A 12,325-nucleotide genomic window follows, 5' to 3' on the forward strand; every position below is an offset into this window, starting at 1 on the left:
AACGGTTTCGGCCTCTGTGGCCTTCGTCAAATCAAATGCAGAGACAGTGTAGTAGTGCCTGAGTGCCTCAGTAAACTAGGACTGCAGGTAAACCAGGAATCAGTCAAACAATATAGTCAAAATCTATGGTGCCAGGTAATCAATTAACCTAGCACGCAGGGTTGGGTAATCAAGATTATGTAATCGCATTACAAAAAATAATACATCAGTCAAGGACCAAATTAATGGATAAATTACTAATTAAGGTAATTAATAATGTTAATAAGAAAGGACTGTATAATAACTTCGATAGAAGAGCAAGAAACTCCGGAAATGTAAAAATACTTTTGGAACTAATCAGTACAAATAAATACAGGTTTACTTTTTAGGAGAATAATCAATATAAATAATACCTTAAGTAAAATACTTTTTAGAAAAATACCTTTAAATACCAAAAGAATAGATGAGTCCACAAATGAAAGGATTGTCCAGTCAGGAGCTTGATGTTTCAGCCAGTTCACTTTAGTTCGGAGAGCCCAAAGAATGAATCCACATACAGCCAATTACAAATTGTCTCTCTGCGTGTCACCAAATAGACACGGTTAATATAGCATTTTAATCAAGATTTGGAAAATGTTTAGGGGGAGACATGAAGTCTGCCTTGCTACAGGGTCAAACAATAGTTTTCACAGATACACATGTAATCTGTGGCAAATGGGAGAAAAACAATTATTTATCTGGCTAGGGGATGAGATGTACCTCAGTGGGGCAGTGTGACATGAAGATACAACAAAGGCACCTGATTAAGTTATAGGGCATATGATTACGACATCCACAAACAATTAATGTCTTAATAATTCAAAATTATCCATCAGTCGAGATGATACATTCAGATTAGAATTGTTACATTTGGCAAGGATGCTTGATTACATGTTTGACATTTTCAACCCCCATCCCAGAGAGCACAGCAGGACAGTCTGGGTCCCCTTTTCTCAATCCAGACCCCTACTATCACAATCCACACCTGGGCTACCCATGGATAGGGAGTTATGTAGGGAAGATGGATGGATGGTAGGTATTAGGTAGGTTATATAACCTACCTAGTACCTACCCACCACCCAATAACCTACCTAGTAGTACCTACCCACCATCCATCCATATATATTATAGGCTAGCTCTGATCCATAGCCGTAAGGACTTATACTGGTAATAGGTATGTAGGTAGCCTATCTGTGAAGTCTCCGTTCAGTCTGTTGCTCATTGCTCCATCTTCACCTAGGGTCCTAGCCTCCTAGGCGGTGGTAGGGATTCATTGGGGGTCTGGGGGAGGTGTTGGGTCATTCATTATGGGGAGAGCCTGAGGTGTTTATGCATCAGTAGAGGTTGGGTGTTGCCACTGAAAAGGTGGCAGCAGAAACCTATTTTCATGGTAATTCCGTGGATTCATGAAAAGCCAAGACTGTCTGACATCAACAGTTTTTTCCTTCTCTTCAGTGATTCTTTGTAGTGGGGGATGTTATAAAAATGGGGGATGTTATAAAAATAAAACCCACAAGAAAGCGCTGACCATTATGCTGGTGATGAAAATGTCTCGGCCTAATTAGCTCTGGTCCATAGCTCTAATGCAATTATGCAAAGGCATTAGAGCTATGGACCAGAGCATTATGTGTTGGGAATAAAAAATATATATTAAAAAGGTGATTATTTGTCACTCCCTCATACAAGGTAGCTAAGCAGTGTGGTCCATATTACTGTGTAACAGGTAATCATAATTTTCATTTCACTCTATTACATTTAAAATCTATTGCCCCATATTACTGTGTATCATAATTTTCATTTCACTCTATTACAAAATCTATTGCCATTTCTGTTATTTCATGTTTCCATTTTTTGTGCTATTTTCCTTGTTTGCTGCAATGTTGAGGAGCCAACATAATTGTGCATTCTTTTCTTTATACATTCTTTTCTAATACTATATAATGGGATGGTAGTTGCTAGTCTGTTACATTTTAACAAGAAAGGATCTTGGAAGAAAAAAATAAATAGTAAACTCCCTCCCTCAGCCAGCTGTCGGTGACTCGGTGCTCATAGCCCGCAGCAGCAGCTGTTGCCACTTGCCAGTCACCTCTCAAGCCCGACCCGAGGCCTCATTCCAGATCAGATCTACAAGCTAACAACGCAGTTTCACGAACACGCGTTGTTAGTTTGTAAATCTGTTCTTTTCAATAGCTCGTAAACGATACACCACCGCTGGTAAAATGAGACGGTCCAAACCAGTGTTGCCATGTCCGCTTATTAGAAGCGAGTAGAATTTGAGCTTGTTTTTCCTGTAAAGTTGTGGGTTGCTTTTTTTGTGCCTTGCTTAGTTCTATGTGTAGTTGGCGTGTTATAAAACAGAAAAGGGAAAACTACCTGACACATTGGAAAGAAGCAACGCAAAAGCAGAGTAAACCAGAATGCTATCTGGCCCTAAACATAGAATACACTGGGGCAGAATTACCTGAGTAGCTACAGTAACCGACCCAAAGCGAAATCTTAGCTAGGTACAGACGGTACAGACTCAGTGAGCACAGTCTTGGATCAAGAAAGGCTGTCATAGGCAGACCTGTCTCCCGAGAGAAGACAGACTATGCACCCACTGCACACAAAATGAAGTGGAAACTGAGCTACATTTCCTAACCGTCTGTCCGCTGTACCAACACATCAGACACATACTTCCCACAGATCACAACCACCCACAGAGATTTTGAAAACATGACAAATGACAAAAAGTACAACACTATGCAAACACAGCAGCAAGATTCGTGAGCTGCTGTGATAGAAGGATAATAACAACCCGACTAATCATGTATTCCTCCACTATCTGCATCCTTTATACTGCTATGTCTGCATCGAGTGATCTTGGATCCTTGATTTATTGGAGTCTGACTTTTCAATTGTGCATAAATGTTGTTTTGTTTGTAATTGTATTGTTCCACTTTTTGCTTTGCAATGTAAACGTATGTGTTTTCTCATGCCAATAAAGCCATTTGAATTTAGTGTGTGTGTGTGTGTGTGTGAGAGAGAGGGGGGGTTCATAGACCTGGTTGCTTGTTTCTCGCAGAATCACGTAAAACATGGCAACACTGGTCCAAGCTTGTGATGACGTACTTCCTGCCTGGATGTTAGATAATGCCATTTTGATCGAGCGGAGCAGAGGGTTAGAATTGTTTTTTCCATTCCGAGAAACAGTCTTAACGCTCGCTTTTATTGTAGTACAGTTAAAGAAAAACATCCGTTTTGCGCCGATACTGCCGCTATTCAACACACTGTGTGTACTATTTAACTACAAGCAAGCAACGGGTTGTTTTATTTCTTCAGCAATCCGGAGGAAGAACTACGCAGTTTCCATTCAAAACATCGACGGAACAAAGGAAACAGCGCGAGGACGGAGAAGGGAGGCCGACCACCACACTGCGTTGAGCGACGGAACGAACGGGATATTATAAAACGAACTAAAACCACAACCTTTAATTGAGCTAAAGTTACACTTTTTATATATTTTTTCCTCCAAATCAGCAGTAAGCGGGGAATGCAAAACATTCCCTTTTGCTTAAAGGAGCAGTCCGTAGTCCTGCTGCTAACGTTAGCCTACTAAGAAGCGTGGTTAGCAAGCTAGAAAGCTAACTGGAGTGACTGTTTTTTTTTCCCGATAAGAAGTTAGTCCCCCCCCCCCCCGTCAGTAATAGCAATGGCCGAAGTGTACATTCGCGTAGCGGAGGAGGAGAATGAGGAGCCCATGGAGATCCCGTCCGAGGACGACGGCACCATCCTGCTGTCCACTGTGTCCGCGCAGTTCCCCGGGGCCTGCGGCCTGCGCTTCCGCAGCCCCGTGTCCCAGTGCATGCGGGGAGTGCGCCTGGTGGAGGGGGTCCTCCACGCACCCGAGAACGGCTGGGGGAACCTGGTGTACGTGGTCAACTACCCAAAAGGTGTGTGTTACAGGACTCGGGACACTTGAAGTGTATCGTTACACTTTGTCAGCCTAGATGGCCACTGTAATGCATAATGTATGTCTAGCTCTCCGCCTCTCACACTGTAAGCCGGTTGATTCTCAACCGTTTCAATGGTATTGATTGAATAAAGACTTGTTTTATAATAACGGTACTCTGTTATGCTTAAAAGACAACAGAAAAAGCACCAGGGGCTTTTTAAATTGTACTGTATCAGTAATACATCTAGCCTAGGCTGCATTACCCCCACTTTGATTAGGTTTTTTCTTCTCTGAGATGATTATTCCCGCGAGGGGAAATCAGTTGCCATAGCAGCACACAACACAGGGCCAAATAAACAATAGATTGTAAACACAATAACAAATGGGAGTAAGTATTCAGACAAACTGCACAACGACCCGCACTGGCCGCACACCGTCTGCACTTGCAATACGAACACTTTATTTAAGCAACGTTTCAACAAAACCTTCAGGCATCTCACTGAAACGTTGCTTAAATAAAGTGTTCGTGGGTCTTTGTGCATTTTTTTCTGAATACAATTGAGCCCTGCTTACGCACCGTCTCAGAGCTTATCAGGTGTGCATAAGACTTTGTTGCCGGCTAGACTGCAAGTATAAAATAATTTAGCTGGGGAGTGGGGACCATCTCAAGGACCCCTGGGGGCCACTGAACCCCACACTGAGAACCCATGTGTTCATTTTTACAATGTACTGTTTTTGATGCTTAAGATTTATTGACTTAACTTTTTGGTTCATACATCTCTAGATAACAAACGCAAGATGGACGAGATTGATGCTTCATCAGCCGTGAAGATGAAGAGGGGTGACATGAAGACGTCTGACTTGATAATATTGGGACTTCCTTGGAAAACAACTGAGCAGGACTTGAAAGACTACTTTGGCACATTTGGAGAGGTCATCATGGTCCAGGTAAGATACAAAAAAAACATGGCTACAGAACGGGGCTTAACGTTAAACTAAAGTATACCCAATTAGTGTTGAAGTCGGCTCTACCCCCTTAATAACGTTGACCCATCAAGACTTGTTAAAGTAATCTTACATGAAGTGGTACAAGGAACTAACTAAATGTACTTAAGAACAAGACAATGGCTGATCGTCATGTAATTCTCGCCCATACAGGTTAAGCGTGATGCCAAGACTGGAAACTCCAAAGGCTTTGGCTTTGTGAGGTTTACTGAATATGAAGCTCAAGATAAGGTGGTAGCCCAGCGTCATATGATTGATGGAAGATGGTGCGACTGCAAACTCCCAAACTCAAAGGTTGGGTTCGAGGTTAATATCCACCTTTATGCATGACATGGAACAAATTACACAATATATAATGGAGGTCTGAACTGAGAGGCCTGCATCAGTAATAAGCTTTGCGCTGTTTTTATAACATGTATTGTATTTTTTGCCAACACAGCAGGGAGCTGACGAGCCCATGAGGTGCAGGAAGGTGTTTGTTGGCCGCTGCACGGAAGATATGACCACAGATGACCTCAGACAGTTCTTTATGCAGTATGGCGAGGTTACTGATGTCTTCATCCCCAAGCCATTCCGTGCTTTTGCTTTTGTCACCTTCGGAGATGACCAGGTACTAAATCGATTTTATTGGGCAAATCAGAATTTTACAATCACTTCTTGTTCCTCATAGCTGACATGCTCCGTCTTTCTTTGCAGGTTGCCCAGTCTCTCTGTGGAGAGGACCTAATTGTCAAGGGGGTCAGCGTGCACATTTCAAACGCTGAGCCTAAGCATGGCAATAGGGGGATGGGAGGGAGTGGAGGGCGGTTTGGGAATGGTTTTTCTCAAGGATTTGGTGGTAGTAGTCGTGGGTTAGGGAGCAGCACCAACAGCAATCTGGCAAATTTTGGTTCTTTTAGCCTGAACCCTGCCATGATGGCTGCTGCTCAGGCTGCTCTGCAGAGCAGTTGGGGTATGATGGGAATGCTGGCCAGCCAGCAAGGGCAGACTTCCACCTCTGGAGGAAGCACTGCTACTGGAACCAGTTCTAGTAGGGATCAGCAGAGTGGGTTTTCCAGTGCAGCCAACAGCAGTTATGGCACCGGCTCAGCCAGTCTAGGTTGGGGCACTGGATCAAACTCTACAACCAGTGGTAGTGGGTTTAGCTCAGGATTTGGGTCCAGTATGGAGTCAAAATCATCTGGGTGGGGTATGTAAGTTATATACTTTGTATGGTAAGTATTGTGAGAAAGATGAGTCTTTTACAAATTTATTTCTGGTGTTATGCGTATCTGAACTGAATACTTATGTGAAAGATGTTTTGTACATTTGGGGGAAAAATGCTAAAGATTTAATTTAGAAAGTGTTGAAGTCAGTCGTTTACAGGATGTCCGACTTAAGTGCTATTTTAATGTTTCCTTTGTCAAGTTTTTATCTTGATTTATTTCAACTGGATTCTCTAATGCATGCATTGTAAAATGTGACATATGGTCATTCTGAAAATGCATGAATAATGTTTGTGGGCCACTGTCATCCAACTGTCATCTACTTGGAATGCAATCTTGCATTGGGAAGAATCTGGTTGAAACGTAAATGTTTAAAGTGCAACTTTATTTGCCGTCAAGTTCCATGGAAAAGCCTTCACTAAAATTTCTTCTGCAGTTCACCTCTCTTCCATTTTCCTGGGAGGAAGCTACTCTTTGGCAGCATTGTTGTGGTGATATCAGTATCACAACTCCCTCTTCCATCTGTAAATGCTATGCCATCAAACAACGGCTTCACTCCGCATGTTCTAAAGAGACGGTGGGTGTTTTCATTTTTATCCACTTTTAAATGGAAAGAACTGCGCAACTGACATTTTAAGAACAGATGAGTGCGATTGAGGATGGCTTGTGGCGAAGAGTGAAGCAATGAGTGAGCGAACGGAGAGAGAAGAGTGAAAAAGGACTGGTTGTGCGATGAGAGAAGAGTGCAAAAGGACTGGTTGTGCGATGAAAGGGCCCAATTTGACTGCTTTTGAGTGTGTGAATGGAAGCTGCAGATGCTACAAGCGCCTCCCCTAACATGGACATTCTTTAATTAGTACTTCAAGATCTCCTTTTTTTATCTTTGCCATTTTCCTATCCTTTAATATATCAAGTGCAAAAGTAGTATCAAAAACGTAGTGGAATGTTGTGATGAATATTTGTCTTGCTTATATAATCTGATCTGGATGCTGTATGGTGTGTGCTTTCTTGTTTATTGAATTGATCTGTAAGTGTGAACTTGATGTGGATGACACCTGCTGAAGACACTTGGGGGACGTGAGTGTTGGTGTGAGAACGTGGAGTGGTGTGGTTGTAAATGATGCTCAGTAGCTCTTGATGTTTTAAGGGGTGTTTAAAACATGTCAAATGAAGGGAGTTCTCTAATAAAGCCCATTTGAATTAGATATTGATGTTGATGTTAATTGTGTCGATTTTGTTTATCAAAGAAATTAATTTGATTCACATATTTAGGGACCTTGGGCTCTGCTGGTCGAGGTCTCCGTCTAAACCCTGACTGAAGTCACTGTTCTGAAGGACGAAGACTGAAGTTCCAACACTTTGTGTGGCCCTCAGACATGGGGTTGTGCCTGTCTTTTTGCCACTTTTGATAGCTTGTCTGAAGGTGGGTCTTTGTATTTATAGTCTATAGGTATTGCGTAATGAAGTTGGATTTCACCCCAGAGGGGCTGGACTCTGCGATGTGTCGATTACAATGTTTGAAGAAATTACATTGTGTATGTGTTCTGTGCATGCACAGATTACATGCCGTGAATGTAGGGTTTATGGTATATTCTCTAGTCATTGATGCATTTTTTTGCAGGAAAGTTAACTTTTAAACAATTTAAAAAATATTGCTTTAATCACTTTAACCTTATTTTGGCCAAGTCCCATGGCTCAAGAGGATGGCATACCCAGTTTCAGTTTAGTGTCATAGCTTGTTTTTATTGGCTCAGCAGCATATTTGAACAAAACTTATGTCATCTTTCCAGCCAACTGAACAAAGATAATAAGTGGGACCCCAGTCAACGAAATGTAGTGAAGTAAACTAAGAGTTTTTGCATAATCTGATGCTCGTGTAAGACACCTTCAGAATTGTCTATATAAAAGTGAAGATAGTAATTTCCAACAAATTCTCATACATTATAGTTGACTTGAACGTATACTACGGCTCTTGGTTGCCCAGGGGTCCCAAATTCCAATCATATTTCTTTTTAGCTGTAAATTGTCACCCGTTGAACAAATAATATTAGAGGCCAAAGGCTCCTGGACAAAAACGGGTTATTTGTAGAATTTTGGGTAACAGTATTTTGAGCTGACATATGCATTAAGTGTACAGAACAGGTGAATAATGGGTAAGTGTTTTATTCTCCAAACTGGAGGCCTGTCTGCCTTCTATTCCATGTCCTCAGTGTCTACATTCTTCCTTTTCCCAGTAGACTTCTTTAATTCCCTCTTCTCCTGATTGCTACTGGCAAGCTCTTCACTCTTCTTCTGTATATACTTGCTCTGAAAAATAAAGAATTAATACAAAATTGGTTGTCTGCTGTAAAATATTTACAGAAATTGACTTTACTGAAGAAAAAAAAATGCCAATCTTTTAATGGGATTAAATAGAAACATTAGTCATGTTTGGATAAACTAGCACTTGATGCAACCATAATCCCTGGAGACAAATCCCAAATGATGGGAGATTAACTCACCAGTGCTTTGCTGCGACGTGCTAAGAGCTTCACATCCTCTGCATTTATTGTGCTTCTCTTTGCATGTCTATGGTTTAAAAGTAGAGTAAATGGAACATTTCTTAAACAATTCATGAAATTATGTACTAGCTATCCATGGCAAAGGTGTTTTGCTAAAAGACTTAAGGCCCCATGTTACACATTTGTGACCATACATTCATTGTTGCAGTTTTGATATATATATTTGTTTCTTCCACTTCACTGCACAAATGTGAAAGAATGGGAAGCCACCTGAGATTTTACATTTCTGATGGCATGGCGACATCCGGTCTGGTTCCACAATATTTTTCTATGGCCCTAATGTGCTGTAGAAATGTAATTCAATCTATATGAAATGTCATTTGCAGATTTATTTCAACATGCTTCCATAAATAGAATTGAAGGCGCTGTACATAAGTCATTTTCTTAAATATTCTAATAGTAATCCTTGTTATTGAGTGTTCAGTACGGGTCTAGCTGTCAGTGTCTACAGTTCTTCAGTAAGCCAAAATACAATTTCAGGTCAGGAGGATACCAATATGATCCAGGAAAGAACGCATACAAGATAAAGATAACTAAGTGAAACTGGAAGTGTCATAAATGAGCAGACAGAATAACTGAAATTAAAATTGATAAATGGGTACTGAGACCCCCGTTACTGAACAAACTAGCAATGATTACTATAGTAAAGAGTTTTAACTGATCTCAACTACCTAGGCCAGAGTAACAAAGGACATTGTAATGCTGCAAACCAGTCCTTACCTAGCAAAAGCCTCCAAGTCCTTTGCAAATACATCTAGAAAAAGGAACACAATCAGTCAAATGGAAGGTGACATTCAGCCAATGGAAAAACTCATCTCAAATGTAGCTAATGATAATGGCTGCAGCTACAAAGCAGCAAGCTGGATCATACTAGCCTTTTATCTCACTTGGAAAGGATATAATTGAATTCTGCAAAACTGTTCCATTATTTTTTATTTATTGAAGTCTGAAGCCTCAAAACAAATTGTAACACCTCAAAATAATTTTGTGGTGACTATTCTTATGCTGTTCTCAATCAAATGTGTAATTGACTCATCACCTGCAGTTTGTACACTCAGTCAGTTAAATAGGAACTGTGCATCTTAGTTGATACTCACCACATTGCCTGAATGTAGTTTCAGCTATCGCTGCCATGACATGTCGACTGAACTCCTTCTCACCCTTCTCTCCGACTGCCAGACACATGCGTCCCACATTGTAATGAACCGCAGCCTTTAGTCTCTAAAAAGAAACACAAAAAGTCCATATGCTAAAAATGTATCATGGACCATGGTGATCATTGATCAATCATGTATTACTAACTAAGTGCATTTTACTCTACACAATTTAGTGCCCTGTAACCTCTTATTGGATAAGCTTAATTCCCACACTACAAGTTATAAGCTCTACCTTTACCTGTTGCAACATTAATGTGATAAATAATTAGTAATTACAGTCAGATATGATTCTGAAAGGCACAATCTGGATTATGAGTCAGCTAGATTTGACTACTTTACTAGTAAGTATATTTTGACAGTACATTTGTAGCCTACTTTACAAAAGATTTTGAATGCAGGTCCCTTAGCTAATTGTAACAAAAGTATGTTTTACACTGGTAGTATACTGGTATTGTTACTTTTTAAGTAAAAGATCTGACAGACTGACCTATAGTGTACAAAGACATTAGCCTTCTCACCTGACGTGTTTCTTCATTTTCCGTGGACATTCTGTAAAAGAACAACTTGGTCGATAATTATACAAAACAATGCTAAATGTGACATTAGGATACTGTACTATCTTGTTTCTAAAACATCCTCTCACTAACACAACACAAGTTTCGCGGCTCAAACATGTCATCCATGTTGTTATTACAAATTTCTTGTGACAAAAATCACAGCACCACCTGCTGGGTTGGAGTGAAACAACACTTAAAGTACTCTATAGTCCTATCTTTGGTTTACTCCCCCTTTGCTCAACACAGATGCAATATCGATTTCACTCGCTAGAGAGAGGTATGTGTTCTATTTTTTAACTGGTGGAACCTGAATCCTGAACTACTCTCTCTCTCTCTCGCTCTCAAAACAAAACCAGTGTGACGTATAGGCAGCAGAAAGTAAACACATTTCAAATTGTATTGTAATTTGTAACCTTCAACCTTAATGATGATTTTAAAATGACAATGGTAACAACTGAGGAGGTACTTAAGAAACTGAGTGCCCTCCAACCCCACAAGGCCACTGGCCATGACAATATTCCCTCCAAATTTCTCAGAGACTCAGCCATTTCCATAGCTCCAGTCATCACCCACATAGTTAACCTCTCCATCAAACAAGGACAGGTCCCCAGAGATTTTAAACTGGCCAAAGTAACCCCCCTGTACAAAAAAGGGAGCAAATTAGAACCCGGCAACTACCGCCCTATTTCTATTCTAAGCTCCATCTCGAAAGTGATGGAAAAAATAGTCTATGAACAGGTTGAAAAGTATCTTGCCACTAATAAATTGTTGTACGAGTTCCAATCTGGTTTCAGAACATCCCACTCCACTGACACATGCCTTCTCTATTTGAGCGACCACATCAAACACGAGGTGGATGCTGGAAAATACTGCGGCATGGTCATGCTGGACCTCCAAAAGGCTTTTGACACCGTGAACCACTCCATACTGGTTAACAAGCTTAAAGCTATTGGTTTTGATAGCACATCAGTGAGCTGGATGCAATCCTACCTGGAGGGGAGAGAACAGATGGTGGAAGTGAACGGAACACTGTCCCCCCCCCTCCCAGTGAGCTGTGGCGTCCCACAAGGAAGCATACTAGGGCCTTTACTGTTCCTAATATATGTAAACGACATGACTTCAGCTTGTGACTGCAACTTGTTCCTGTTCGCAGACGACTCAGCACTGCTGGTCTCGGACAGGAACAAACTGCAGGTTGAAAAGACCCTCAGCTCTGAACTCGGTAGAATCTGCACCTGGCTCGCTGATAACAAACTATCCTTACACCTGGGAAAAACTGAATCCATTCTCTTCGGATCAAATAGTAATCTCAAAAAGGCAGATGGCTTCTTGGTTAGAGTTGGTGATGATATTATCACACGGAAGGATCAAATTACCTACCTAGGTTCCATCCTGGAGGCCAATCTTTCCGGTGATAAGATGGCCACCAACGTAATCAAAAAAGTCAATCAAAGAACAAGATTCCTCTACAGGATCTCCTCACTGGTCGACAAAAACACCTTGAAGACCTTAACAGGAGCCCTTGTACAAGGTTTCTTTGACTATGCATCCACCTCCTGGTACCACAGCACCTCAAAGGCCCTTAAAACAAGGCTCCAGACCTCCCAAAACAAACTGGTCAGGCTCCTACTTGGCCTCACCCCCCGAACCCACCTCACCCCTGCCCACTTTGACAGGCTGGGATGGCTTAGGGTCGACGACAGAGTACAGCATCTTGCAATGGGTCTGGTCCACAAGATTAGATACACCACCAAGATACCCATGTACCTGTCTAAATACTTCCTTAATGTAAACGAAGTCCACACCCACAACACCAGAGGGAGTGCAACAAACCATGTACAACCCAGATTCGGCACAAACAAGGGACTAAATTCTTTTCGCTCCTATG

The 12,325-nt window shown here is 41.3% G+C and overlaps 2 protein-coding genes across 4 annotated transcripts; one reads left to right on the forward strand and one right to left on the reverse strand.

Annotated features, from left to right (window-relative positions):
• Positions 1 to 3,162: 3,162 nt before the first annotated feature.
• Positions 3,163 to 8,262, forward strand: tardbpb (TAR DNA binding protein b). 3 transcript variants are annotated; one of them, XR_013964814.1, is made up of 6 exons: positions 3,163 to 3,950; positions 4,737 to 4,900; positions 5,111 to 5,263; positions 5,397 to 5,567; positions 5,654 to 6,739; positions 7,435 to 8,262. XR_013964814.1 is itself a non-coding variant. In XM_080775144.1 (5 exons), exons 1-5 carry the CDS (start codon positions 3,710 to 3,712, stop codon positions 6,152 to 6,154), a joined length of 1,230 nt encoding a protein of 409 aa, XP_080631270.1. In that variant the 5' UTR covers positions 3,163 to 3,709; the 3' UTR covers positions 6,155 to 7,367. The 3 variants fall into 3 exon arrangements, 2 of the variants coding, with proteins under 2 accessions (XP_080631270.1, XP_080631271.1); XM_080775144.1 differs by lacking the exon at positions 7,435 to 8,262 and having other exon boundaries at positions 5,654 to 7,367; XM_080775145.1 differs by lacking the exon at positions 7,435 to 8,262 and having other exon boundaries at positions 5,111 to 5,251; positions 5,654 to 7,367.
• A 47-nt stretch (positions 8,263 to 8,309) lies between these two features.
• cenps (centromere protein S) lies at positions 8,310 to 10,562 on the reverse strand. The gene is made up of 5 exons (XM_080775166.1): positions 10,399 to 10,562; positions 9,821 to 9,944; positions 9,444 to 9,477; positions 8,664 to 8,730; positions 8,310 to 8,469 (listed from the first exon to the last, which is right to left on the reverse strand). Exons 1-5 carry the CDS (start codon positions 10,426 to 10,428, stop codon positions 8,356 to 8,358), a joined length of 369 nt encoding a protein of 122 aa, XP_080631292.1. The 5' UTR covers positions 10,429 to 10,562; the 3' UTR covers positions 8,310 to 8,355.
• Positions 10,563 to 12,325: the final 1,763 nt, after the last annotated feature.

The sequence above is a fragment of the Protomyctophum bolini genome (assembly GCF_963924005.1).
Source record: "Protomyctophum bolini genome assembly, chromosome: 2".
Lineage (NCBI taxonomy): Eukaryota > Metazoa > Chordata > Actinopteri > Myctophiformes > Myctophidae > Protomyctophum > Protomyctophum bolini.